At 48.1% G+C, this 27,512-nt stretch overlaps 4 protein-coding genes across 9 annotated transcripts; all 4 read right to left on the bottom strand.

Annotated features, from left to right (window-relative positions):
- Positions 1–1,266: 1,266 nt before the first annotated feature.
- LOC125984933 (3',5'-cyclic-AMP phosphodiesterase 4B) lies at positions 1,267–17,437 on the bottom strand. 2 transcript variants are annotated; one of them, XM_049747271.2, is made up of 17 exons: positions 17,283–17,437; positions 15,448–15,556; positions 14,411–14,658; positions 13,316–13,513; positions 13,202–13,238; positions 12,998–13,068; positions 12,578–12,624; positions 8,129–8,241; positions 5,440–5,533; positions 4,655–4,857; positions 4,473–4,571; positions 4,223–4,387; positions 3,864–3,963; positions 3,621–3,775; positions 3,392–3,514; positions 3,140–3,322; positions 1,267–2,972 (listed from the first exon to the last, which is right to left on the bottom strand). In XM_049747271.2, the coding sequence occupies exons 2-17, from the start codon at positions 15,490–15,492 to the stop codon at positions 2,673–2,675; spliced, it is 2,181 nt and encodes a 726-aa protein (XP_049603228.1). In that variant the 5' UTR covers positions 15,493–15,556; positions 17,283–17,437; the 3' UTR covers positions 1,267–2,672. The 2 variants fall into 2 exon arrangements, with proteins under 2 accessions (XP_049603228.1, XP_049603229.2); XM_049747272.2 differs by lacking the exons at positions 14,411–14,658; positions 15,448–15,556; positions 17,283–17,437 and adding an exon at positions 13,841–13,947.
- Positions 17,438–18,019: 582 nt separating this feature from the next.
- Positions 18,020–19,336, bottom strand: LOC125984973 (leptin receptor gene-related protein-like). The gene is made up of 4 exons (XM_049747346.1): positions 19,183–19,336; positions 18,901–18,976; positions 18,473–18,656; positions 18,020–18,405 (listed from the first exon to the last, which is right to left on the bottom strand). Exons 1-4 carry the CDS (start codon positions 19,196–19,198, stop codon positions 18,289–18,291), a joined length of 393 nt encoding a protein of 130 aa, XP_049603303.1. The 5' UTR covers positions 19,199–19,336; the 3' UTR covers positions 18,020–18,288.
- A 973-nt stretch (positions 19,337–20,309) lies between these two features.
- Positions 20,310–23,862, bottom strand: LOC125984940 (phosphoglucomutase-1-like). Of its 3 annotated transcripts, XM_049747291.1 has the most exons (11): positions 23,502–23,862; positions 23,243–23,405; positions 22,953–23,099; positions 22,750–22,875; positions 22,322–22,512; positions 22,048–22,202; positions 21,613–21,728; positions 21,397–21,532; positions 20,857–21,040; positions 20,664–20,795; positions 20,310–20,528 (listed from the first exon to the last, which is right to left on the bottom strand). In XM_049747291.1, exons 1-11 carry the CDS (start codon positions 23,757–23,759, stop codon positions 20,439–20,441), a joined length of 1,698 nt encoding a protein of 565 aa, XP_049603248.1. In that variant the 5' UTR covers positions 23,760–23,862; the 3' UTR covers positions 20,310–20,438. The 3 variants fall into 3 exon arrangements, 2 of the variants coding, with proteins under 2 accessions (XP_049603248.1, XP_049603247.1); XR_007487168.1 differs by having other exon boundaries at positions 20,664–20,751; positions 23,243–23,862; XM_049747290.1 differs by having other exon boundaries at positions 23,243–23,862.
- A 609-nt stretch (positions 23,863–24,471) lies between these two features.
- LOC125984946 (angiopoietin-related protein 3-like) lies at positions 24,472–27,220 on the bottom strand. Of its 3 annotated transcripts, XM_049747303.1 has the most exons (8): positions 27,081–27,220; positions 26,632–27,002; positions 26,376–26,486; positions 26,191–26,299; positions 25,972–26,085; positions 25,785–25,880; positions 25,075–25,347; positions 24,472–25,000 (listed from the first exon to the last, which is right to left on the bottom strand). In XM_049747303.1, the coding sequence occupies exons 1-8, from the start codon at positions 27,139–27,141 to the stop codon at positions 24,786–24,788; spliced, it is 1,350 nt and encodes a 449-aa protein (XP_049603260.1). In that variant the 5' UTR covers positions 27,142–27,220; the 3' UTR covers positions 24,472–24,785. The 3 variants fall into 3 exon arrangements, with proteins under 3 accessions (XP_049603260.1, XP_049603259.1, XP_049603258.1); XM_049747302.1 differs by having other exon boundaries at positions 26,632–27,220; XM_049747301.1 differs by having other exon boundaries at positions 25,972–26,299; positions 26,632–27,220.
- Between the last annotated feature and the right edge of the window lie 292 nt (positions 27,221–27,512).

Genomic DNA, 27,512 nt, shown 5'->3' with positions numbered 1-27,512 from the left:
TCCTCGTCTGTCTGAGCTCAGCGCTGCCCTCCACGCTTGAGGCCCGCCCGAGCTTCCATCTAATTCCGCTAATATTGCCTTCCATTTTTTCCCCTCCACTGCCCAGTCGCTGTCAGTCTAAATGAAAACAAATAGCAGCTGGTGAGTCAAAACTTCAGGAAGACGTTTGTTTTCATAACGCGAATAGGGAAAGAGCCCATTTGTTTTGCAGGAAGTGGCTCTCTTCCTCCCTGCCTCAGCCAAAGCCCGCGGGCCTTCTCGGGAACCCGACCGATACAAAGCTGAGGAAAGGTGGGGGGGGCGAGCGGCCAGGAGGAATCTCCGGTCTGGTCCAGACCGAAACCAGACCGGTCAGAGACGCCACTAGCTGCCAGAGGTGGATCAGTTGCTTGACGTCAGTCGGTGACAAACCGCTTGACTCGTGTTAGAGGTTGAAAGAAACTCCCTGCCCATTACCGCGGCGGAAAAGTGGAGCAGTTCCATGGAAGAAGAAAAAAAAAAAAAGTAGAGGTCCTCGACTGAACTTGTATTTACTGTAAATAGACGGCGCCATCTATTTTACAGGATGTCCAGGAAAGTAGTTCAGATCTGTTACTGCTACGTCCTGCCTTCAACTTGACCCAAATCTGAGTCAGCTCGCCCAAGAAAGTCCTTATTAAAAAATATTGCATAAGAAGGATTTATAGGTGGATATGGGTAACGGTAAAAAATGATTTGAGTGATACGAGTATGATGGCAATTGTCAATTGTCGGAAAAAATAAATCACCGCCTGTCTCACCGTTATCTTTCTCAACCAAAGTTGAAAGTCATTTTCAGCTTTTGTTTCACATTGGCTGAACGTCAATGGGAATGATGACTCAGAATATTGGAACGAATGCTCAATACTGAGCAATCAACATTTCTGGACACACACCCGGTATTCGTATGAATGCTCATCCTTCGGCAGCCGCACAAAACACAGATGATAGATCAAGCGTTTCCTTTTGTGCTTTATTGACTCAGTCAGAAAGCCAAAGCTGTTTGACGTCAGAGCTGCTTTCACGCTGATTGGGTTCATCTTCCCGGCTTGCCCATCGTGTATTTCAGGTGCTTATCGCATTGGGTCAAGGTGCTCCAGGTCATGGGAGAGTGAATGCCCTGAGGGCTGAATACATAGCATCGCTATCTCTTCTATTCTTCCTGTTTACATTGTGTCGAGTCTGTGGCCCCTGGGACTGAATTTGGAAGAGACTTCTCCACCCAAAAAGACTCCAGAGTGAGTAAAATATTGTCATTCACGCCCGTTTTAATAATCGGACAGAAAAACATTTGTTGAGCACAACATAAAGCATCTTACTAGAGGAAAGGAAAACAAAAAATCTATTTGGCGGTACATTTTGACCGACATCGTACAATGACCCGTCACCGTACACGTTGATGGAGAACTTGACTAGCTGAGGTGAGACATAATTTGCACCCCAAGGGAGGTGGATCCAAAAGTACAGTACTTTTCCAAAAAGTTCCAATTGGAACCGCATCACGTCACGTCAACAAAAGAGCCGAGCACGGAGCCACCGGACCGGTTTGCTCAAACTGATTTGACGTGTTTGTGCATATAAATAACACAACAATAACACTGTACAAGGAAAAGAGAATAAATGAAAGAAAGAGCACAACGCTGGGTGCAACCAGAGTCTGTGCAATTCTCTGATCATTTTACACACACAAAAAGCCAGCACGCAGTACCTGGAAGGTAATGTTGACAGATCAGCAACCAGCTGCAGAACCGTCGGGAAAGTGCCACAATCAAAACGGCAAGATACCATAATTACGTCACTCGCTTGTTGTTTACCGTTTAGAACGAATCACGGGGTTAGGGTTCCTTGAAACAAACTTATGGTTAGCTTTTGTCATCCTCCTACTTCACACGGACGCAAAGACTTTTACAAGATGGCGGCAATAGCATCAAAATGACAACATCTTTGGATTCGAGGAAAAACACACGCACACACACATTTTGGTTTGACGTGTTAACCATTGGTGTCCTCACTTTGGGCCACAAAGTGCAAAAAAAGTGCTGGGAAGTCAAAGTGATCTTTGATCTGGAGATGCGAGCACTGAACTTGGTGCTGCTCGGTGAGGAAGAGCTTACGCTGTTGCCAGCCACAACTTTAGGAAGACTGTGTGAGACAAACACTTTGTCTGCTCTGTAAAAAAAGCTATCACAGCTACATAAACGAGTTCAATAAATTAGAAAAAAACAAATACAAAAGGACATGTTTGTTAAAAAAAAGGCACACAATCATTTTCAAGACGCTGGAAAGAGAGGGAGGGATAAATAAAAACCCGTTTTGGTTACAAGTAGCGTGCTGACCGACAGTCTATCCAAAGACAAATTTTCTGATTCCAAATGAATTCAACAAACGTCCCGAAGCGATTTTCCCACTGCTCCGACAAGGCGGAGGAATACTGTGCACTTGGCGTTCCTTTGGGACAGTAGCCGGCGTGTTTGCGAGCTTCAATAGAAGCAAGCGGGCCGGCCGCTTTCAAAAGCAAACCGCCGCGGTCGTCAGCCGCGTTTTCTCGGGAAGCTCTAAAGAGCCGCCGTTGCAGGATTGCTCCACTGCAATTCAACATGATCTCCGAGAGGTGCCGCAATCTTCCGAGCTAGCGCCCGCTCGCTCCGGAGCGGCTAAGTCTCGGCCGGAGAGACGTCGTGCGTCCCCGGGAGCGTCGTCGGCGCGTTCTCGTGTTCTTCCCGCTCGTCCGGCATCAGCTCAAAGTGAAATTTGCTGGCAAGCGGGAGGGCCTCCGTTTCCCCGTGTGGGCCCCCGTCGCCGGAGTAGAAGGGAGGGGAGGGACTCTGGGGGATCATGCTCTGGTACCAGTTCCGATTGTCCTCCAGCATATCTAAGATGTCCTGGGCATCCGGGTGGACCAGGTCGGCCCACGTCTCCCACAAAGGATGCACGATGTAGTCGATGAAGCCCACCTAGATGGAAGGAAGGGAGGAAGGAAGGGGGGATAGCGTCAGTACACGAGACATATACGTCTTGAATTCACATCGCAATGGAGTAGAAGCCTTTATTTTCGATAAAACAGAATTGCATTAAAAATGGCAAGCCCCGCCCCCAAGTGGAAATTCCACAAGCGGCCCACCTGCGTTCTCTCCACGGACGCCGTGTGCTTGTCACACATGGGGCTGATCTCCATCCCCCGCTCCCTCTCTCGGTCACCCTGGTGGAAGAACTCGTCCATGATCCTGTCGGTCCACTGCCGGTACAGATCCAGAGGCTTGGTGGGATTGCTCAGATCGGCGCAGTGGACCATGTTACGAAGAACCTGCAGCAAACGGCCCAAGGTTGAGTCTCTGGATCTTTGTGCCCTTTGTCCCAGGTGCTAGCTGGTTACCTGCATCCTGTCTGTGTAGTTGTCCAGTAGAAGCACTCCCGAGCTGGTCACCTTCTTGGTCTCCACCATGGTCTTTAGGTCTGCCAGCAGGCTCATGTGTTTGGACATGTCCGTGGCCAAAACCTGGAGAGGAAGAGGGCGTCAGGAGGCGAGGACGTGACGGCGACCATGGCGCCCGGCCGAACCCTGGCGACCGGCCTCGCCCAGCTTTACTTGCTGGCTGGCTTACCATGTCTATGACCATCCTCCGGAGCGTTTGCCTCTGCTTCTTGCCAAGGTTTTGGAAGATGTCGCAGTTGTCTTGCTGCAGCAGTTTGAAGCCCACGGCCAGATGGTGGTTCTCCAGCACCGACTCGTCGTTGTACATCAGAGCCAGTTCGGAGTCTGAGCAATGAAACGAAAGGGAGCGCGGGTAACTATAGCGACCGTGCAATCGACACCCACGCTGATCCTCGCACGGCTCGACACTTACTGGTGTTGATTAGGAACTGGTTGGACACGCCCGGGTGGTCCACATCATGAATGGCGGCTGCAAAAATAGCCGCCAGGATCTCCAGATCGGTGAAGACGGCCTGCCGTGGATGGGAGAGGACAATCAAACAAATGAGGCTAATTAGACCAACTGGGCGAGCAGGCTTGTCGCGCCTTTCCTTCCTCGTTACGCGATTTCATTCGGCTTGACGTCAATGCTCGTAAAACGATTACAAAACGCTGCCAGTTGGCCCTATTTCAAAGCCAACCACCTCCTAACGTCGCGGCATTCCTGATAGAAGGCCTTCACATTTGCAATTTCAAATTGAACCGCTTCCAAATGACAGAAGGAGGACTCACATCTAGCGCTGGCGTGGACAGCAGGATGTGAGTGGACTGCGCCACGTCGGCGGCGTGCAGGCTGTTGTGGTAAGCCACGTCAGAGTGGTAGTGGCTCTCCAGGGTGAGCATGAACGTCACAAACGTGTCCGTTGGAATCTTGAAGGTCCTCATCAGGTCTCGCTCCTGCATGACACAGGCAGAGAGCAAACGTTTGGGCCAGGAACCAAAGTCGGTGAAGAAAGCTTGGGTTCGGCACTTGGACACGGACCTGAAAGATGGCGTACATGATGCAAGTGAGGGGTCGGTTGTGGGAGTGCTCTGCCACCCGGAAGATATTCAGTCCCCATTTATTGATGCCCTCCAGGTCCTGAATTCATTCCACACACAGGAGGACTGTAAGCCATTGAGTCCAAGATATGCCCATTTTGCTTCCTAGAGACATCTCGTCACCTTAGACAGTAGTTCCTCCTGATCCGTCTTGACCCCAAAGCGATTGGCGGCGGCGCCTCCAGAGATGCCCGGCGTGTAGCTGACCTTCCTGACCCCGCCGATGTGAGTCATCATCCCGCCTTGCTGCTGCTGCTGGCCTTGCCGCCGCTTCCTTTCCCTCGATTTGGGAACGGGACACGGAAGCTCCAGCTCATTCTGTTTGTCTGCGCGGGTTCACAAACGTCCGTGTTAATCATAGAATGTCTTTTTCCTCGAACGGATGCACTCGACGGCTTCACGTTTGCAACTAAAACAAGCGCCGGAAAAGAATGCGCGGCTCACATCGCCACCTCATTCTTGGCGAGAAAAGAAAGAAATCATCCTCGCGTGCCACATGAACCGAGCATAAGCGGCTGCAGAAAGCAAGCCAGCGGCAAAATCCGGGAGGGAGGGAGGGAGGGAAACAGGTGCGAGCTGCAATGCAGATGACACCAAATCCGGCATCCTTCTGTGAGCTCCAGTTTCTCTCGGGCCTCCATTTGTTTTTTTTCCTCCCGTCAACTGTTTTCCATCCTTTGCCTCGGCCGGGAATATTAGGCGGATAAAGTCTCAAAGGGGCAGCGTGAGCGGCTAAATGGCGCTAGCGAAGCTTTTTAGAGACACCAAAAGGCGGCTGAGGCCACTTTCGAGACTCCGGGGTTACTGGCACGTGCTCCTCTGCGGCGGAGTGGGCTCACAAGTCAGAGTAAGGGGGGCCCCCCAGACCGGATCAAGGACACGTGCGTATGTGTCGGATCGGGGCTTACCTAGGAATGTGTTGGAGATGTATTCTGACACTTGGTTCCCTGAGCGACTCATCTCAGACAGGTGGCTCAGCTCCCGGTTCAGCATCCTTTTGAACTGTGTGAAGACAAAATGGAAACAAAGTCTCATGAGGACCGCGCTAGATTACCCTTCATAGTTGACACAACCCCAAATAATCATACACTCAGTCCACCCCAATTGGGCTGGAGAGAAATCCAAATTGAATTGGAGGCATTTCAAATACAGTTTGCACACGTGGACTTCAGAGGACGTTCATTTTGTGGGCTCCAGTGACCAAATGGGACACACCTTGATGTAGCCCCAGGACACGGAGAACATGTAGTTGGCCTCAGGCATGGTGCTGAGCTGTACCGAACCCCGACAGAAGCCTCCTGCGCTCCTCTCTGATCAGCTAAGCTCAGACCCGCATCCCGAGACCTCCAGACGCGACCGCTTTGCTCACGTGTCCAAAACCGTCGCCGGCCCCAGAAGAAGGGGGGCTGCCTGTGCTACAGATCCGCATCTTCATCACGGAATCACAGCGCATGTGATGGAATCCCCCCCCCCAGCCCCAGGCACGCGCTGAATAGATTTCCTTTTGTCTTGCCGTTCTCGCTACATCCGACCTCCCTGCTGAGCGCCTCTCGCCATCCAGATGGAATCCTGTCACATAGGAGGGGGAAATCCAGCCTTCCTGTTGCCACATTGAGCGATGCAAAAAGGAAAGGAAGGCGAGACAGAGCGCGAGACAGAGCGAGAGAGAGAGAGCGAGAGAGAGAGAGGAGTCCCCTGAGGTGAAAAGACTGCTGAATCTTCCCATTTTGCTTTGCTCTATCAAAAAGGGAAGTTGGGGGAATCCCACTGGCAACATTTCTCGCCCTTTCTCTCGTCACGGCTAATATTGCGAGTCACGCGCAAGCCCGTCGCCGCTCTCGGCCACCATCTGGGCTGCTTGCCTCCCATCTTTCCTCTGTTCAGTCATGCAGAACAGATCCGACGTGTACTCGGCAACGGCGGGCTTCAAAGCGCCGGCGTGTTGCGAGCAAATGCCGCTTCTATTCATTTGTACGAGGAGCTAATGTGATGAATAGAATAGATGACGCTCCATTTAAATGAAGGAAAGGTAGACAGACTAAAATGACATCAAGCCACCGTCATCATCCACTAACAACAACCACGAAAGAAGACTGCCACTGGCTTAACTGTGCTACAAACGACCTTTGACCTCAACAACACAAGTTCAAAAGAAGAATTATATTTGGTGGTGATCAGTTTTGTTAACCAAGCTCAAATCCATCCATCCATCCATCCATCCATCCATCCATCCATCCATCCATCCATCCATCCATCCATCCATCCATCCATCCATCCATCCATCCATCCATCCATCCATCCATCCATCCATCCATCCATCCATCCATCCATCCATCCATCCATCCATCCATCCATCCATCCATCCATCGGTAAAATGCAGCGTGTTCAGCACATTTCGGAGCACCACAACTTACCTTATTCCAACTAGTTAGCATCTGAGCGTTTGTCCTGTCTTTTTCACACAAACATAGTCCCATTGTCACGTGACAAAAGTCCAAGCACGACATGAAAAATCATTGAGTGTACTCCAGGGAGGGATCACTCCATTAAGCGACAAGTGAAGCTTTCACAGTGGAATGACTTAAGTGTTAAGTGAGTGGCCGGCCTTCAGTCTCACAAGAGCCGGCTGGATGGCTCCGCCCACCACCTCGGGGCAAAATGTGTCTCCACCTCCTTCCTTCCTCTTTTACTTCAGATGACGAATACGGTTTCAGGTATGAAACCTCGTATGCGGAAATTTACAGGCACGGTGGAGCGTGCGTGTTGAGCACTCTTATGTGACAAGTCTTGCGGCATGCCTTGGCCGTCCTTCACTCAAAAATCAAGAAGAGTATTGCAGGCCTCTTGCAAAACAAGGACGACGACGCAATCTGGCAAAACCCAGAACGACTTGTGGCTCATTTACGTCTGTTTGGAGTGTCAACACAGGCGTTTCTTGGTAAACGCTGAGCAATCAAAAGAAAGAATCTGGCCTCAAAACAAAAATGAACGAGACGCTGCGTGATGTGCTGGCCGCACTTTTATGGAAGGCTATAATTGAATGACCATTTCTTCCAGACCCTCCACTACTTCTGTTTCAATCATTCCCCCACCCTCCCCTCTGAGGACGGCAGCACTTCAAAGAGCAAGTGACCACACGTGAATTCAAGTTTCCGACCAGCCCAGGGGCTCGCTCGCACGTCAGCCCGCCCGCCCGCCCGCCCGCAGAAGGCTAAACTCCTCTAACTGCATTCAGATGGCTGTGTTTGCCCAAGGCCGGCAGCGGCAGCCGCAGCGGCCAGGCTAATCATAGCGGGGGACGGCCGTGGAGGAGGCTGAGGTCATCCAGACCAGGCTAGCGGTCAACGGGCTGTGTGGTCCCGGATACACCTGAGAGCTTTGACGCTAGCACAGCATCTTGCAACGTAGCAACTTGTGAACCTTTGCGCTCTCCCAGCAGCAGTAGCGCTTTGTGATGGGTCACTTCATGCTGAACAACGCTTGCTAGTCTGTCTGACCACTCAGAGGTCTCCACACGCCATCCATCGTCAACGACACACATGCACACTCTTTCTTCTGAATATTCCTTAACATATGATAAAGGTTGAAGAGTCATACCTTGTTGGATGCCATGTCACTGACGGAGCGGTAGGTCTGGATGGTCTCCAATTGGTCCAGACACCAGTCTAACTCATCCATGGTCTCCATGGCCAGCTTCTGGTAAGACTCATCTGCCAACAGACATACGGACACGTAGTCAGGGCCCAAAGGATCTAAATCCATGTCGGGGGTCCCCGGCAGCATGCCGGCCGAACAGCCGGGAGCTTCTGCGGAGACCGAAGACGGGGAGTTGCACGCACACAACTCCTTCATTTTGTTGCACCGCCTCACAAAGTTCAACTCTCAGACAAACTGAGTTACTACAGTTAGTCTCTCAGTAGCCCCTTTCTCTCTGTGCCTTCACAGACCCCCCCCCCCCCCTCTCAGTCTGCTCCCCCCTCCCCCTTGGCAGCTCCACGGAGCCATTGGACAAAGTCAGCCGCGTGCTGCCGCCTCCTGCAGTTGGCGGATTGTCCCCAAGCCGACATTCATTGCGACCGGATCGGGGTTGAGTCATTTCAGCTCAAAGTAACGTCTGCTTAACCCCATTTTTGACTAGAGATGAAGCATCGGACAGCAAACATTGGAGGGAGGCCAAAGCAGGACTGAGCCAGGTGCCAAAAAGGCAAAGTACTTCCTACTTGAACTTGCATAAAACACGACAGGGCAGAATTCAGACCAGGTGAAGGACAATCCAGGTGCATGTCAAGAAAAAATAAAAAAAGGAAATCCAGACTTATTACTTCAAAGTGCTAATTCAAATGCGTCAGTCTACGTATGTAGTATGAAGCGTTTGTTGATTCAACAAATTTGTGCCTGCACACATCTGGATCTCCCCACCTTCCTTTTCCTTGACCTCATAAGCAAAGCGTCACACATGGAATCCATTTGGCCCATCTGCTCTGCTCTGCTCTGCTTAGCACAACAAGACACGCTGCTCCCCGTTTTACGTCAAGATCCAGCTTCAAAGCGCCCAGCCCGTCGGCAGATACGCTCACCTTCGAAATATTCGCCCCAACTTGAGCGCCAAAGTTACCCTTGGATAGAAACTAGCGAGCTATCCCAGTGAAAAATGAAGCTCAAAGACTTCAATGCAAAACGTGGTTAGCTGTCGAAACTTGGACTCGGTCCACGAGCGGAGGTCTCGGTCTCGGTCTCTCTCTGCTGCCAAGAAGGTGCAACCACATCCTGCTCCAGTTCCCTTCGGTCAAGCGTGACAGAAAGAGGCAGTTCAAAAGGACTGGGCAAAAATCAAAGGCGCTCAGGTATGCTGCAAATACCGTCGTTCGCTCATTTTTAGAATCAGACAAATATTTATTGGTGATATATCTCCAAAACGTTTGCAGATGTACTTTGAAGTCGGAGCCGTACGGCAATTCCAAGTTGCCGTACAATTATCAGCGGGCGGCTTAATTATTCGCATTTTGAGGAGCGTATTTTTCAGACGTCCCTCAAATCCTTTCATTTGCTGGAATAAAGTTATTTGCTATTCTGGGTTGGTTCCCTTATAACGTGGTATGTTTGGATATTTCCCAAATTTATTAGCCATACTTGTCTAACATATTTGGATTTTTGTCAATTACAGCCATAGCGACGCGATCGGTGTTGCATTTCGGGCCTTTGAGCAGAAGCCGACGCGTTCTGGCTTGACCTTGTTTACAAACTTGATTGGCTCTAGCGTCAAAAGCGCTATGACGCACGCTCAGGCCCCGGATGGAGCGCGTGGTACTTTTCCAGCCTGTTTTTCAATGGACGTCTTCCTTTTTTTTTTTTCTCTCTCTCTCTCTTCATGCACCGTGTCCTAATGCCTCGGCCATATGCGGCTGCTATGAGGACAACAGGCCTCAGTGTCCAGACACGCTCTGTCTGGCTCGGCTCTCTGGCCTATAGGGCCACAAACCGGCCTCTGTGAGCGCCAACAACACTGGCTGGGCTAAGCCCGCCCCAAAATTCATTGGTGGCCAAGACACCTTCCGCTCTCATCCGGCTCACACTGCCCGTCTCTGTGCTCATGCAAGCCAAAGCCATTTCCTTGGCCGTCTGACTGAAGCGCGCGTGCGGTTTGCCAAAGTGCACGGCCTTATCCGTTCTGCCACCTTGTTTGGGCCAGCGGCAACAGGAGAAGCAGAACTCTAATAGAAGGGAATAGAAAAGCACTGCTGCAATATCACGTGAGCAGCTGCAGCAGCATTAGACGTTGAAGAAAAATGTTTCATCCACAACTTTGACGTGGATGTTGTGACTAATGTTGAATTCATGCATGCTTATCAGGAAATAATACATTCACTTAGGCTTGAGTCAACAGCTAGCTTCAAGTGCAACATTCTTCACCATGATCTCATTGTGAGAAAGAGACAGCAATGAAAATGTGCAACAATGTTCTATTCATTGTTTCCTACGTTTGACTCTGACATGCAAATGTCTGACCACTTGGTCATCTTATCGTAACCGACGTACGTCAGTTTTTTTTTTTTTTTATGAGGGGTGTAAGACTATTTCGAGCCGAACGGTTAAATGTTGGCAGTGAAATAAATTGCGACATAAATAGTTTGAAATTGGATAAGAGACCGCTTGATTCCTTACAAGTAGCCCTCGTCAAACTGATGTTTGTTTCAATTTCCAAAGATGTTTTTCCCATTGGGAATAATGGAAAGGGAAATAATTCGTTCCGGGATGAAGTGGACAAAGTCTGGCGCAGGTCGTTCATGTCATCAGATTTCTTTTTTTCTTTTTTTTTGCTGTAGCACCATCTTCGCTCGCTTATTCTTTGGATTGAAACGTGACATCGCTCACTTTCCTTGTGAAAAGTTTTCGATTTGACTCCCCAGTAATTAAGTCATCATCCTGCTGAGGAGGTGGTGCAATTGTCAGACGTATATCCGAATCATTTTGGGTGTAGGTGAAGCAAAATAAATCGAGAGCACAATCGTCCGTGTCAAACTGGTTCCGAATCGTTTTGTAAGTGAATCAAAACGAATCGAGAGCACGTGTGCGTTCAACACCGAAACTTCTTCTCTCACTAATGAGCTGGAATTTTGATGAGGGAGTTTACATAACCTATCAAAACTGGAGTTGTTAAACAAACATACGCACGCAGGCACACTCACTTGACGCTCCTCAAACAATGCGCCATGCAGCTTTGTTGGCACGGGACAGCCGGAGGGATGGGCAGCAACAAGGTTTATGACTCTGCTGACGTCAATGACATAATTCAAATACTTAAACGAGCTGCAGCTTCCAGCCCTCAGGATCCTCTCCTTTGGCCGCAGGCCTGGAAAACCTGAAACGGATTTCTCGCTGCGGATTTGAGTTACCGGCCGAGACTGAACCGGAGCGAGTGAGCGGACAAATCATATGCGGGCCATCCTCTTTAAAGGAGTCAAATATACATGATTAGACAGAGCTGAAAGATTCAAAACAAATGACTAAGAGTGGTTGATGCTCCTGATGACTGTTCCAGATTCATCATATGAGACAGTCAAGCACGTGCGTGGCCACTCATCGAAGCAAAGCAAAACCTCTAATCGGAATCAGTCGAGGCCTTTGTCAGCTGCTGGACTCACGAGACCGAGTCAGATGTGTGTCCAAAACACACGAGCGCGTCCGGCAGCATGGCCCCTGCTCGCCTTTTCCGCTTCACAGCTCGTGACTGAAACAACGTGCTTTTTGGCTCTTTTCAATCGGCCCGTATCAAATGGGATTCAAATGCTTGGGGAGGAAAAAAATAAATAAATATTTGATTCTATCTGGCAAGTTGGTATTTAAGATCTGGTCCCAGCCAGGCAGACCGGATGTTTTCTCACTATTAGGGGGAAAACAGGAAAAATCTGGTCTCCTTTTCTGTTTGGGGAGGTGAGAAAATGAGAGCAATCACTATTTCTCAGGGGCAGGTGGGAATTCTTTGTAGTCTCAGAAATATCTGATGACAGAAAAGATGTCATTCAAGTGTGACGGCTTTGCTTTTCTTCCTCGTCTTAACAGATCATCGTTGTATGCAGAAGCAAAGCCAAGCTGTTGACAAGTTGCGCACTTGTTTTTTCCCAAGCGGTGCGATGATGGGAAGTTGAGATGCTTGAGATCTTTGAAGGCCTTACTGACGTCAATCGAGCTGGAAGAACCAGTGCGGCAGGAAACAATAGCCGTAGCTCCTCCCCTGCTCTCATCCGTACTTTCTGATTGTGGAACGGGGAATATTCTTTCGAGCCCCAAAAACAAGCATCCGCACTCACAGTCATACCCCCGTCTTTGAGTCATTAAGCCAGTGTGCATGTTTTGGGAAGGTGAGAGGAAAAAAACCCCCCCAAAAAAAAAAAAAACAGGAAATGAAATGATGCAAACTTCCTCTCAATGGTTTGCGTCCATGCCAATTTGGAGCATGAGCTACCTTTGTCATTTTCGGAAGTATCGGGCTTGTTGCGCGTGCGTCACTCCACGCATTATTCTGATAAGGTCACCAAGTGAGCTTACCTGACAAACTGAGTTTTGGAGGAGGCTGGTTAGCTGCAGGAGACCTCCTGTAATTGCACAGCGACACAAAAATGGAAAAATGTAAGATACTTTTCAGCTGAATTCATATTATATTATTTATATGGTCAACATATGCACAAAACAATGCTTAGACTGTTTTTTTTTTTACACTGGACAGTGTTTGTTGACAAATGGAAGCTGCCAGGGCAATTTGAAATCAACAGTTTTTTTAGTAGAGTGGCGCCCTCAGGTGGAATTTTAGAGCAGCGCTAGGCAGGTCCGGTCCTGCTTGCCTGATTCCAATGATCCATCCGCTAATCAGCTTGAGAGCGAATCAAGTGTGCCAAGGAGGGGAAAATTGGGAAAACACACCGGACTTGGCTTAGCGCCGAGCCGAGCCGGCAATAGCTCTTGACTTACTTGTTGGATGCACATTGCACGTTTGTCAATGTGCTGAAGTTATTCCTGACGGTGCGAAGGCTTGCCAGAACCTGGAAAAACAATTCAAGTCAACAAGAAGTGGATTGCAATCAAAACGATGAGAGAACAATCGAATCAAGTGTATTGCAGGTGAAAGATAACTGGTGGCCACTAGGTGGCAGAAAAGCGCCAACGTTGACTTACCTGGGCAAAGGGAGTCACGATCAAGTCCTCCCCGTGCCTGAAACGCAACGCCAGGGCAAAAGAGTCATCACAAAGTGGTGGAGCGTGGGCAGCCACGAATAGCAAAGCACTTACAGTTCTCCAACGATGGAAGAGTTTCGAGAAAGAGACTTGGGGGACAATTCGTAGTCACTGTCGGAGCGGTACAGGAAAGACTCTCGACGCTGGCCGTGGCTCGCCGGGTTGGGATGCACAAACAGACCCGAACCCGGGGACGCTTGCGGTTCCGAGGGACTGCGGCACGACGACGGGCCGCCGTTCTCTCCCTCCGAGCTGAAGACCAGAACATAAAGAGGAGATTGGAAGAGAACCACCACAGAGAAATGTGCCGCACTGGACTCAATTTTGATCCAGCAGAAGCAGCAGCAACCTTCAGGTTCAATAAGATGGCGTAATTGCAAGAGGCGCTTTCAGGCAAGTCATTCGCAAAGTAAGTTAAGCCGCACACCATCCCATGAATGTGACAACAGCGCCGTCGCCATCTCATTTAACATCAGCCTAATCCCGACTTGACATATTAGCGACGTCATCTCATCATCTGCCACGGGCAGGATAGCGACAATTTGTCAAAGCCAGGAGCCATGTGCGCTCAAGAGTCACCTGATAGCCGAGAGGTGCGCTTGGCCCAGCGCCTCCTCCTCGCTGAACTCAAAGTGCCCGCCGAATCTGCGCCGGGGGGACTTCCGTGACATCGCTGTCTCTTTCTCGCCCCTTCTGGTCGGGTCCAAACGCTTCGTCGCGGCTAACCCGGGAACCCGTGCATGCATAAGCCACAAACGACGCCGGAGCTTCTTTCTGTTCACGAGCGCACAGCGGGATAACGTATGGATCGGCCCAGCTCGCCGGCAGGCGGATAAGGCACATCTGGCTGGCTGGGCCGGGCCAGTCGGTCGCCGGCGAAGGGATTGGCTGTTTATCTGGCTGCCTGCCTGCCCGTCTCTTTTCCTTTTACGTTAAACCCTTGCGGATTATCTGGCCACTTCACCCAAATGACGAGGTTGTCCTACAAAAAAAAGAAAACTTCCTAATGACTAAATGGATCAGTCGGGACTGAAATGACGAGGTTGTCCTACAAAAAAAAAGATAACTTCATAATTACTAAATGGCTCAGTCGGGACTCTTACAAGCGCTTACAGCCGAGTCAAAGCGCTTTGAAAATGCACGCCTGACCTGTCGGGGTCCGCCTTTGTGATGTCGATCCGGGGGAGGGAAGCGAGCGCTAGACTGGTGGGCCTGGCCGGAGTCACGGGGTCTTCCTCCGGGGTTAGCGAACGTCGCCGCTCTCGCTCCTTGTCGGCTTGTCGCCATGACAACGGAGGCAGCTGCAGGTTGCCGGAAAAGCGCCGGTGGACCTTACACGCCTCAACTCCGAGGGTGCTGCCCGAGGGACTTTGCCAGCCGGGAGGATGGGTCTTCTCCTGGAGGACAATGACATCATCATCATCATCGGCAGCTCACGGTAAAAGGAGCAAGGCAGTCTTTCTGCTGACTTTGCATGCAGCAGGGCCTTCTTGGAAATGTCAGCGCTGTGACGTATTGCGCTTGTTTTGAGACACAGAGTGTGTAGTATTACAAAAAGTGAAAATGGAGCCTGGGCGTTTGTTTCCTTGAAAGATGGTGTGTTCAAAAATATCCACATTTTCCGCTGGCACAGCACAATTTACTATCGATTGCAATAGCGACATCCGGACGTCATTTCAGTACTTGATTGATCTCTTGGTTCAAATGGCAGCCGCTGGCGGGAACGCTGCAAATGGAATGCAAGTCTTTTTTCATGTATTGATGTGAAAAAAAAAGACACCTTTGCTATTGGATTGCCTCAAACCAAAACAGATGAAAGAAAGAAAACAAATACAAGTCTAGAATGAAACAACAAAACAAAACAGGTGCTTGCAAACCATTTTGCAAATCAAAACAAAAAGGAAAGAACTGTGACGGGAGCCAGACACAGTCGGTCGGGAATTACGGGCCGTCCAATTGGACGACGACATCGTCGCCAAAAGAAACACAACAGATGGGCACACACACACAGATACACACACACACACACTTCAGGTCTGCGTGTGCTCGTGGGGACCGGACAGCCATTTTTTTTAAGCAATACACGACACACCCGCTCATTGGTGTCGCCTCCAAAGGAAAGAGCGCAACAAGCATTTTGAGTCCGAGTGAATGGAGATCACGAACGGGCAAGAATGGATACTTACGTCTCCCGAAGTGACTCCTTGAACACTGCAGCTTTTCTTCATCATGAACCGCTTTCACTATGGCTGGACTTTTCTCTCTGTTCCGGTTTTGGAAATACCACCGGTTCACCTGCACACAATAACAAGTGCGGGTTCGTTATTGCGCTCTCTGTGCACTTTCCAATTGCATGCTAAACAAGGTCAAACAATCAGAACAGATTCAACGTTAGCATGGTCAGCAAGTGCAAGTGCTTTTTGAATATGGTCTTCCACAGCACTCTATTTAGCCAATTGACCCTGAAAATGAAGCTTTAACTCATCCGTTAGAAACTAACCAGAGCTGGACACCCAGCAAATGGCAGACATCAGTAATTGATCAATATTTCCATGCGTGCCACCATCAATTCACCCCGCATCCAGCATCCATCCGCATTATCCCTGACCGGCCGGCACTCGGATAAATGTGCACTTTTTGGCTCGAATTTCATACACTTAATGGTGGAAAAATAGATAGCGTACTTTGAAAAAATAAAATAAATCACAGCACCTGCTTTCATGGTGCCATAACAAGGAAGGCTAAAGAAATCAAAATTTCATCTGGATTACACGATGCTTCTTCTTCACTCAAAGCAAACAAGGGGAGCATTGGACGCCCACTGTGTGCACACAAATAATTGCACATTAACAGCCATGACAGAGTTCAACTCATAAAACACAATTATGAAGAGCTGATCCGTATTATGGCAGACAGGTAATTGGAGAGTGCAAGTGAATATCTCAAGTCAATCAGTCGAACTGGAGGGGGGAAAAAACAAACAAAAAAAAAACGAGGGAGTGTATTTCCATCACTCTTATAAAGCTCCCAATCTAAATTCTGCTAGCATTGATTATGAAGTAGCCAATGGAGCTGGAGGCAAAGCATGCTTTGGTTTAATCAATAATCAAATTGTAAATTTAAAAAAAAATCTGTTAATGGCAACAACCGCTTTTTTGTCCCTAAGCACATGTTCTTATGATCTCATCAAAGCATTATGAGTGAGGAGGTCATTTCTCATATGACTCGACAGGAACATTTACTGTTCACAAATTGAATTCGTTATGTGACTGAATTATTTTTTTTTCTATTGGGATTGAAATCAATGCAACCAAGATTTTTTGTGTCACTTTTTTTCCACTTTAAATCTGTAGACACTTTTAATAATTGACTTTGTTAATTACAAATAAATAAACGGTAAATGTGTTACAGAATGTTTTTATTGGTATTTAGTTAACCATCAAGATTCCCAAGAGTTTTTTTTAATTATTTTTTTTAGCCTTTTCTGCAATGGTCAGTGAATAATGCATGAATCATAAGAAAATTCAGGCATGAGGAGGAGGCGCATAATAATGGAAATGCAGAAGCTGAGTCAAATTAGGATTGCTCAACCTCGGTAATTGTCTCTGCTCTACTGAATAGCAGTTTACATTTGGAAATTCCTCTCGACTAATTGCTTCTCAGGAAATTGCAATTGCCAAAACCAAGTTAGGAAATCGCATGCAAACAGGCACAAGGATGAATGACAAAGGCAGAAACACAAAACGTCCAGTTCCTACAAAATAGGACCATGATCAGGATGTTCAAAACTTACCAGTGACGTCATCATCACGTACGCGTCGATTCTGCGTTCATCGTTAGAATGATATTGCTAAATATACAAAGAGATCTTGCAAGTGGGCTGAAGCACAGTTCGTCAAATCCAGCATCAGTAAATGTTGCGCAACTTTGCAAATGTCGTTTCCAAAATGTTCATTGACAGTTGCGAGAGGACATCAGAGAGAGCTGGAGTCAGACAAAAGACATTTGGAGAGCAACATACCCGAAGAGTTGAACTCGGCGGTGCCGTCGAACGTCCTCAGCCAGTCGCGGAGCCGCTGTTTGCCTGCTCGCTCTCATTTGTCGTCCTGCTTTATTTGCGCGCTTCGCGCTCGCGTGCCGCGGCTCATCGATTGGCTTTGTCACCCGCCACGCAAATCCCTCCGCGAGCTGCGCGTGTGCTACGCCGGTCGGCCGAACAGCCGCGTTCCGCCCCACTCCTGTCGGGATCCTTCCGACTGACAACAGCCTAAGGGAAGAAGCGTGGATCCATCCGTCCGTCTGTTCTTGCACGCACACCGTCGAACGATTTCATTGGACCGAATGGCAGTTACCGTTTATAAAAGACACAATTTCGAATTGATTTTTTTGAACTGAAGTATTATCGTCCTATTTAATAGTAATCATTATTTTTCTTTTGTTAGTCACTACTGTTGGAACTATTTTTTTTTCGGTCACTACTGTTGGAACTATTTTTTTTCGAAGTTTTCATTCCACACGTGCATTGCTTTTAACGCAAAATGTCACTTATGCCATTCAAGTACTACGTGTTGCGTTCAAGGCCACATCACGCGTCAATCTCGGAGGACAATGTGAATGATATGGCTGTTGCCAAGCAACAGCTAAGCGCTTTCATCGTATTCACTTTTGGCTTCTATCTTTTTCAGTATCACTGTTGCACCTCCTCCAATTCAGCATGATCCTACGTTGGACGCTATACACATGCGTCAACTCCACAAACAAAATCAAAACACAATTTTAATCAGAAGACAAAATTCAGTCAAGAGCTTATAAAACACTTTGATGAGTGTGTAAGAATTCACCGAGATATGTCACGTGTGACAAAAAAAGCTGCCTTTTGAATCAAATGTTGAATACCATTGTCGAGAACAATTTCATTTTGCCTCGCCCTGTAAATACTGTTGTGTTCCCCGAACCTTCAAGTGGCAAGCGAGTCAATGGGCGTCATCTTTAGTGAGGAAAAACACTTTGACGGCAAAAACTCCACTTTACCACTGTTCCCAATTAAAGTCTTCACTACTTGCAAACACCTTGTAAAAGCCGAGGATTGTGAAGAAGATAATGGTGTCCCCTGTCAGCGCCAGGCTGCAGGCAAGCCACTCCACCTGCAAGTGAGAAAACAAGGAATAACAGGTCGAAAAAAAACTACAAAAAGAATGCATGAGAACTCACCGTTCCGCTGTGAGCGAGGACAAGGTGGAAGCCGTAAGCCGACATGACGATTCCGGTGGTTAAGAAATAGGCCAGATCTTTGCACGCGTTGGCGGGCTCCGACTCGTCACTGACACGGTTGACCAAAACAAGTGGGACCGGACTCAGGACGTACAAAAAAAGCGCAAACATTGGGTAGTAAACTCTGCGGAAAGAAAAAGCACATAATTTTCAATTGTGATTGCATGATGTTCCATTTCTGATGTATTTTTCTCTTGTCCATCTTTTATATAGTGGAAATGATCAAGATGGACAGTGGGAAGAAATTCACCCAATGTTTGGAATCTAGAGACTGCAAAGTCACATGACTGCGTCTGCAAGCAAGATCAATGTTTTCCATTGTGACGTCGCATTTGACTATGGCCGCTTTGTTGTCCAAAACAACGTACCCATATTCTTGCACTGCACAACCCAGAAACAGAAACGTCAGCCCAATGGCGCAACCAAAAGACAAGCCGACCAGCTCTACAGGAAGAAAAAAAAAAAAAAAAACGTGTCCATGAGAAAAGCATGACTTGAGTTAAAATAGGACACTTGTTGAAGAGAGCGATTTATAATGGCTCTGCAAAACTTGAAGCTACACAAAAGAAGCTCCGATTGTCAAGCAGCTCAACTACTTGAAAAAAGTGCCGAGTGGCAACTATTTCCAGCTTTCACACTGAAGCAATTACCTCTGATACCAGCCATGGTAGACGACTAGTCGGCTCAGCTCGGCTGGGTTTCCCTTGCTCCTTTCTCCGCGGTCACGTGATTCGCCAAAGTCAGTCAAGTGGACGATGCTCCGACGACCACAATGACGCAAGTGATTGCAAATGTGCCCTTCCGATTGTCACAAAGCGGCTCTTGTCAAGTCGTTTATTTCATCACATGGCAACGTGTGGCGCACTCAACAACTGACTTGATGTCAGAAAAATTGAAAAAAATAAAATAAAATCATAGTCAACTTTATGTTATCAATTGTCTGATTGAATTTGTTAATTCTTGTCTACCAGCCAAGCCACTGAGGAGATCGAGGTTGGGTAAAAAATGAAGACATTTGGCGTTGGTGGAAAATGAATGAAGCTGCAAAATGGCAGCTCACTGCGTCCCTTGTTTTGCAGGGATAAGCTTCTGCTAACGGATGGATGCTTCTTAAGTTCAGCCTCATGGAAAATTACATCAGCATAAATTGGTTCGAGTCGGAAATGTAGATCATCTCTGGCTGCTACCCTTTTTTTTTTTTGGCTTTGATGTCTTCTCTTTCCTCTAGCTCTGATGTTGAGCTTGCCTTAAACCTGGAGACGTAATGGGGGGCATCACTTCAAAGTGCATGAGCAATCACAGAGCTCCAGACTGAAAAGTAAGGCCAGGCCTGCCCTGCCCTGCCCTGCCCTGCCCTGCCCTGCCCTGCCCTGCCCTGCCCTGCCCCGCCCCGCTAATGCAATGCATGCAGGCACCTGCTGGTCAAATTTCAATGACAGTCACTCAAAAGAAAAATATTCTCAATTAGATTGTCGGTATGGGATTTGGATTCAACTTTTAGGATTGTTATTTGTAATTTTCTAGAAACGCCACCTGTTATGCGATAAAGGTGTCGGGTACTCCATGCGTGAGCGAGTTGACTTTTTATCCCTCGGGACTCATCAATTGCTCAATTTCACTCCAATTTATGGACGTCATTCTCTGATGACTTTCAATTTTCCAGTGTGCTGCATTAGGCATTATCATGTGATATTATTTCACAAATCACAGCTTGCCAGATCAGGAAGAAAAAAAATGACTGTAAAACGTTGACAACAGGCCAGGCTGGAGTCAGTCATAAAGCAAAAATAAATGTTTAATGTGGCACAGTCACACACAATGTTGCCTAAAATTCAAATTTTGTTGCCACCTTTGGATGAAAAATTGAAAATAAAAAGCAAGTGCAGGGGAATCTGGAAACGGTTGGTTAGGTGATGACCGATGGGCCGGTTCGACCCGTCCTGTGATGCAGCTGGGAAATCTTGAGTGCTATTGTAGCTAACGGTGCCAGCACCACCTGTCACACAAAAACAACATTTCCTCAGCACTTCCCTTTTTTATTTTATTTATTTTTACAGTTGGAGAATGTTACATCACTGAAAGGCCTGCGAAAGTCATGTTTTGCATCATTTCCTTGTTTTTGTATATTTACCTGTGTTTCTTGAAAAACGTATTCCTTCTCGTAGCTTTCCAGGTAGATTCGAACTGTGGCGCCGCCGCTACTTTCCGACCCACTGAGTCTGTAGATGATTCGAGAGCCATCAGAGAAGACTATCCGCAGACCCTACAGAGGAAACGTGAAGTTCCAGACCGTCTTCGTAGTACGTCTTTGTAATATGGAGTACCTGGTTCCGCGTGATACTGCTGTCGACGGGATCCGTGTATTCAAAATTGTCTGCTTTTTCCACTCGGTAGATTTTGTCTTCCACGGCAAATCGCCGCTTCACAAAGGACTTGTCTGCAATCATGATCTCCAGATCTTCCATCATTTCACAAGCTGCATCGATGTCTATGTTCTCATAGTCATATCTAAAGCAAAAACAAAGAGCAAAATAGATCAGGTCAGCCTTTTGAATGGTCATTTCCATTTTGGAGGTCAACTGAAATGCTTCATGATGCGTTGACTGTCAGATGATGCAATGGCGACCTCTAGATGGCAGCAATGCTCTGAGCAAAGGTGTAATCGGGCTGCTGTCCCCCTTGTGGGAGGGGGAACCTGTCCAAATTTGCTACACTTGGTGAAAACACCCCAAGAAGACACAGAAATAGTAAATTGATGAACTGTGCTTCCAGGCCATACTGGGAGTAAAATTAAGTCCACAAGTTCACCACGCGGCCTACTATCAAATGATTTTAAGGCACGGCTGCTTTTGGCCACAGCACACCTGGTGAAGTAGTTTCTTCCATATTTTAGCCAGTGGTACTTGAGTATATCTTCCACACTTTGCCTTCTGGTGGCAAGTATGGAGAGCCACGCCAGCGCGGCCCACAGCCCATCCTTCTCACGAATGTGGTCTCCACCTGAGACATGAGATGTGACCAAGCAATCATCCGCTGGAAAATACTCAAGAATATGTTGTAACTCCAGGGTTCAGCATTACTTGTTCCAAAGCTTTCTTCGCCACACAAAGACAGTCGTCCCGCGTCCATGAGGTTTCCAAAAAACTTCCACCCAGTGGGAGTTTCATATAGCTCTATTTGTGTTGCCTTGGCTACTCTGCAAGAAATACACAAATAGAAATTATTTGAAGGTTACACAGATAGAATTGAAACTATGAATGAATACTTTTGAAGGTCACTTTAGCTAAAAACATTCAAGCTAGTTTAGCTTTGGCGCAAAGATAGTCAAGCTAGCTGAGCTTTGCCCAAAGATAGTCAAGCTAGCTGAGCTTTGGCGCGAAGATAGTCAAGCTAGCTGAGCTTTGGCGCAAAGATAGCCAAGCTAGCTAAGCTTTAGCGCATTGGTTTGCATATCTGGAAGCTCGATGGTCAAACGCAAGTCAATCCCATCAAATGAAGCAGGCCAAAGGTTTTACCTGTCTAAGGCAGCACTTGTGGGCATGCTGCGGGCAAAGCCCCTCACCCCGCTATGCTGAAAGTATGGGATACAAAAGATGTTGTCAGCAATCACGGCCACAGAGTCAGACGGGGTGACAAAGAGGCCGTGTTTCCCGAGGATCATGTTTCGATCCTAGAGAGCCAATAAGCAAACAAAGATCCAATGAACACCTGGGCTTCACTTTCGTCCTACTCGTAGATTTCCAATAGAGATCCAGTTCAACATCTCAACGTCGGGCGGGCCACACACACCCCGTCACCATCAAATGCTGCACCAAAGTCATGCTCTCCGTCCCTCATGTTGTCAAGCAGGTCCGCGGCGTCCATGAGGTTAGGATCGGGACGTTGACCTCCAAAGTCGTCCGATGGGACACAATTAACCGCCGAATTGGCGGGACAGCCCAACTCCTCACACAGGATCCGCTTCACGTAGGGACCGACCACTGGAAACAGGCGGGCGATACGCCATAAGACAGACGTGGACCTGAGGCTTACCTGCTCTGCTGTCGGACTGTGGACATCAGCCTGGGACACCAATTTTTAGACGGATTCATATGGACAGTGACAGATTCAGGTGTGACGATAGAATGCGATCAAAGAAAATCCGTACGGTACGGACTTCCTCAGAACGTTGTCAAAGAAAATCTGTACGGTCTTCCTCTGCCGTTTCGAGTTCTCACCTCCATGCATGGCATCCAGTTTTACGGTGATGCGGTTCTCGCCAGACAGGAGTTCTTTCAGAGCAGCAAAATCAAAGATGTTCCTCATCAAGTTAGCGTAGGACTCCACAGCATCCACAATTTCAACTTAGAAAAACAAAGGGAGAGAGAACCTTTGTTGCTTTAGCTGTTCATTTCTTTGACTTTGCTTGCCCAAGATTTACCCGTAAAAGGTTTGAACTTGTTCTCCAGATCAAATGTCTGTTTGCCCAGAGTTGTCAGATCCAGTCGGAGTCCAGGGCAGATGGCAAACTCCTCAATAGATCTGCTGATCTGGTAGATCTTGTCTGCGACGGCCTCATTGGCCGGCCCTTGACGAGGCAGAAGGACCCATTTCGTGTTTTCGTTTCTATAGGGTTTCCAAATCTCGGAAAGGCTGTGAAGTCTGGCTCAGTGACTGCGCAGTAACTGCTCTTGTCGGATAGGATTACGAGTGAGTAATGCCGCTGCATACCTCCGTTTGCAGTGTTGAACTTGATGCCAAAATCTCCATCGGGCCCCGCCGGACTGTGACCGGCGCTGAGGATGATGCCGCCGATGGCTTTGAATTTTCTGATCACGCAGGAGCAGGCCGGCGTGGACATGAAGCCGCGGTGACCGACAATGAGACGGCCCACCTGAGGAGATGTCACAGGTGAATGTCGGCCCGTACGAGTCGAGCGGGAGGCCCCTGGATGCAGAGTAAGCAAAGAAGCGGTCGTGCTGTCACTGACCCCGTTGGCGGCCGCCATCTGCACGATGACCTCAATGGCCATTTGGCTAAAGAAGCGTCCGTCACCCCCTACCACCAGTGCCGAACCCTGGCGATCACGGAGGTCAATGGAGGAGAAGATACACTGGATGAAATTGTGCAGATAGTTCCTCCTGGACTGGAAGACGTGAACCTTTCTTCTCAGACCGTTGCTCCCTGGTCTTTGGTCAGAGTAAGGGGTCGTAGGAACGGTCAGCACCCGCAGAGGACCCTTGTCCATCTTTGTTTTGAAATGTTGCCGGTGGCGGGCAAAGCTTGAGGGCCGTTGTTGTTTTGAGACAACGTATTACAGCTCGGGACGGAACTGCTGGGTGAAACCTTGACTCCTCCCATTATTCCCCCCCCCCCTCGCGGTGTGCACAGGGTGGCAGTGGTCCATACTGGACCCAAAATAACCTTGCATGTGCAAACGCAGGGCGAGTAACTGAAGACGCTCCTTCACACATGTGCAGGGAGATCACTGTCAAGCCTCAAAATTGTGTTTGGGTGTGTCTGCATGCTCGGAAGCACGCCGGCATGGAGGGACGGCTGCTCACGACAATGCAAAACACGCACGGCATCTCACGTCCAAACAGAAGCGTTAGCAATGAGCCGGGCCATTACGAGATCAGTGGAGAGAAAATGAAAGGGGATAGTTGCCTTTTACAAGGTCTTTACAAAACACATTATCAACTCTTATAATAGATGCACAACGCCCGTTTAGAGGAAACACGGGCGTGCTAGCAATTGGCTGTAATTTAGTCAAGTCCAACTGTGATGATGAACTCAGGAAATGAGTTAGCAGATTGGATGCAATCCATGAAAAGTAGTAAATACATGAAAAATAGAACTACACTGCCCTCTGCAGTTTATTCTTAGTACCCACAACCCAAGAAACTAACATTTCTGAGGTTCTTGATTCAGTTTTCTGCAAACTAAAGAAAAGCATCACAATAGTTTGTCTTTTTATTCCATCTGGAATTAAAATCCACCTCGTAATAAAAGCTATACAAATTCTGAGTCTATCTATATATGCAGTATTATGTTGTAATCATCAGAACAACATATTCAATTCAAATATACATTTGTTAGCCTAGTTTAGGATGTGCGTGTTTTCTGACCTAGCGCTAGCTGTTGCTCTAAACTTTGGTCCTGTGGAAGTGACTCGAATCATCTCGGATGGGACAGTCCCTTCAATGCCTTCTCAAATGATGGCTGCACGTTTTTGAAAAGGCCTCTCCACACGAGTTGCTGTACCCTTTCCTATTCAGCGGTTGTTTGCGAGAAAGCCGCCCGTCTCCGATGATGACCAAGACTCGCCCAACGGTCGGAGCGCTAGCTGCGTGAAGCGAAGCCAATAGGAAGCTTTTCGACCCGGCTTCAAATGGATCCCTCTTCTGCGATCCGAACGTCCCTTGTGTCTCATTAGGAAGTATCTCCCGTTCAAGTTGGTGTCCCCGCAGCTACTGAACCACCAACCGCCTAAAGTTAGAAAAAAAAACAGAGTACACAGTAAGCTAGTTGCCTTGATTTATCAGATGTCAAATCCCTTTTACCCGTGTAGTTGCGGGCACAGTTGGGGTCCCGGTTCTTGTCATTGTCCCTGTCCTTAGTGGAGAACATCAAACCCGTGTGGTTCTTCATGAAGTCGCTCAGATCTCCGGACAATAGCTTGAGGCCAAGGGTGTAGTTGCTCTCCGGACCACCGAGGTTGCACGTGTATTCCATGAAGCGCTTGTTATGCTTCCAGTCTTCCAGATGCATGTGAAGGATGGAGTTGCCCTGAGCAAGCAGTGAGTGAATCTTGTTGAGACCCAGCCAAAATTCCCCTGGTTGACCACAGATGAGAAGCGCAGAAACAAACACGAGAAGGCAAATTACAAAACAAAACAGCACAATTCGGTCAAGTACACGGGACGAAAATCACTTCAACGTGTATCCCTGTGACCACAACACTCTCAAGTATTTGGGATTTGGAGATAATCTAGGAAGTATCCAAGCTAGTATTTTGGCTTCTCACGATCTTACAAAGATTAGAATGAATGAAAAATGATGATGTGATTCTGGGCCTGCCATTTAACGACATGTATTGTAAAACTAAATACACCCAAAAAGTATTTCAATACTAGACATTTTTCGTTTTCAAAACATTGTTAGCGCTCAGGCTAAAGTCAATGTGGAATCCCATTGACATGCTAAGTATGAATTAGCATCTACATTTTTTTGTGTGTGTGTGAGAGGTACATTTTTGGCTTTTGCAACACACCGTGAAAATCTCCAAATCCATTTTCATATTTCTCCCAGGTTTGATCAAAGTTGACAGATCCGTCCTTCCTTCGCTGGATTACTGTCGCTCCATGATCTAGATTCGAAGAAAGTCAGCACAACAAATGATTTACTTCCTTCCATTTTACGATTCCCATCAAAGTTGAGTCCTCCAGACAGGACATTACCTGCGCTCATGTCACAAAACACCTTGAAGGGTTGCGATCCGTTGGGTCTGATGGCGTACACTCGACTGATTTTCTCACCTCTGTTGAACACGTCATTGCAGTCTGTCGGGAGATCTGGTTGAAACGGAGAAACCTTTGTCAGACTGCCCAAACGTGTGTCCTCACTGAGAGCAGCCATCTTACTGTGAAGCTCCCGTCCCGCACATCTACCCATCTTACCGGCATCTGGGCTTGTCTGGTCGAGATACGGGCTGAGTGTCGGCGTGTCGCTGTTGAAGGATTGGGAAATCCTTTCCATTGTGTCTTGGGCTAATGTACTGGCTGTAAGCTAGGAAACACAGTTGGCACGCTTAGCTATGAACACATGGGCGTTGCCTCAGTGTCATTTGCAAATATTCCAGCACCTTTTCTTCCAGACTCTTGAGCTTATTCCTTTGGTAGTTGAGTTGATCATTTTGCTTCTTGACAGCCTTCAGAAGCTTGTTGATGCTTTGCTCCTGGCTGTCGATCACTCCCTGGTTTCAAGAAAGGAGGAACGGAGGTCAAACCTGTTAACAGTGCTTGGATACCTGACCTTGCCTTGCCACAGGTCGATAGTCACGATGCCTACGGCCCGGCATGAAATGGATCTGCTGAAGAAGGAGCGTCCAGGTGCCTTACCCGAAGACCGCTGATCTCTCCTGCTCGGTCGCCGCCGCTCAACAGACTCCTCAGCTTTTCTTCCAGGCCATCCACTTGGTTCTGCAACGAGATCTTCTCAGACATGATGCTGTCCACCCTGGAGTTGATTTGAACGGATATGCCTCGGATCTCTTCGTTATTAGCTTTCAGCAACACCGCCGTCTTCTTCAGCTCCTCTTCTTCCTCCTTGATTTCACTGGCCACCACAGAAAGTTGGTTGAAGGAATGGTCAAAGATGTTGAGCTTCTGGAAGATATCGTTGATCTGTCCCTTGGTCTTGTGAACAAAATCCCGCAGACTCTGGCTCAGCTGGAGGAGGCCGTTGGCCAGGAGACGCACATCATCCAGACCTGCAAAGTGCGAGCGGGTGCTTTCAGGAGAAGCGTTGGGCTGCAGGTTGGGTTGGGGGCTGGGTTGGACCTCTTTACCGCACTGAACAGGGAGACAAGCACCGGTGAGAACCAACAAGTAGATCAGAGTTGTTTTCATGTTGATCCGCCGCAGACGTCCGTCCGTCCGTCTCCCTCTTCAGTGACTGGCCAAAGAGCCATGGGAGGTTATGTACTGTCAAAAGCGGATTAATGATTAACGTGGACGACCGTTTCCTGGAATGTTTGGCGTCTCCCGGCCCGCTTAGCATCATGCGTTGAATGTGTTTGTGAGCGCTTTTGTAATTTGTTGGAAGGCTGGTCCTCTCGTCGAAAGGGGGGGGGTCTCGATCCATAGGTCATAAAGAAATACCGAGTTTGTCTTGACCAACGCAGGAACAAAACAAGCCATCGTGACATAACACAAGTCAAATATGTGACGCAAAAGGACTCGGCTTTAGATTTGTGAAGAAACATCAAGTGATACCTCAG

This window comes from Syngnathus scovelli, chromosome 17 (assembly GCF_024217435.2).
Source record: "Syngnathus scovelli strain Florida chromosome 17, RoL_Ssco_1.2, whole genome shotgun sequence".
NCBI lineage: Eukaryota > Metazoa > Chordata > Actinopteri > Syngnathiformes > Syngnathidae > Syngnathus > Syngnathus scovelli.
Note: the sequence above shows the minus strand (reverse complement) of the source record. Positions and strands in the feature narration are given on the sequence as shown.

Bases quoted from the DNA above. Each gene is read 5' to 3' on its own strand.
- LOC125984973 (XM_049747346.1), bottom strand. The intron at 18,657-18,900 runs GTACGTTGTTTT...TTCTTTCCGCAG, and splicing joins TGTGCAGTGCAAGAATATGG to AGTTTACTACCCAATGTTTG. The intron at 18,406-18,472 runs GTGAGTTCTCAT...TCTCACTTGCAG, and splicing joins TCCTCGCTCACAGCGGAACG to GTGGAGTGGCTTGCCTGCAG.
- LOC125984933 (XM_049747271.2), bottom strand. From the start codon at position 15,492: ATGATGAAGAAAAGCTGCAGTGTTCAAGGAGTCACTTCGGGAGAC. The intron at 13,514-14,410 runs GTCAGGCGTGCA...TCTGGTCTTCAG, and splicing joins ACAAAGGCGGACCCCGACAG to CTCGGAGGGAGAGAACGGCG. The intron at 13,239-13,315 runs GTAAGTGCTTTG...GTTGCGTTTCAG, and splicing joins TCTTCCATCGTTGGAGAACT to GCACGGGGAGGACTTGATCG.
- LOC125984940 (XM_049747290.1), bottom strand. From the start codon at position 23,759: ATGGACAAGGGTCCTCTGCGGGTGCTGACCGTTCCTACGACCCCTTAC. The intron at 23,100-23,242 runs GTATGCAGCGGC...TGCCTCGTCAAG, and splicing joins GTTCAACACTGCAAACGGAG to GGCCGGCCAATGAGGCCGTC. The intron at 21,533-21,612 runs GTAATGCTGAAC...CTCATGTCTCAG, and splicing joins CGAAGAAAGCTTTGGAACAA to GTGGAGACCACATTCGTGAG.
- LOC125984946 (XM_049747301.1), bottom strand. From the start codon at position 27,141: ATGAAAACAACTCTGATCTACTTGTTGGTTCTCACCGGTGCTTGTCTC. The intron at 26,300-26,375 runs GTGCTGGAATAT...TGTGTTTCCTAG, and splicing joins TCAAGAGTCTGGAAGAAAAG to CTTACAGCCAGTACATTAGC. The intron at 25,881-25,971 runs GTAATGTCCTGT...CTTCGAATCTAG, and splicing joins GTTTTGTGACATGAGCGCAG to ATCATGGAGCGACAGTAATC.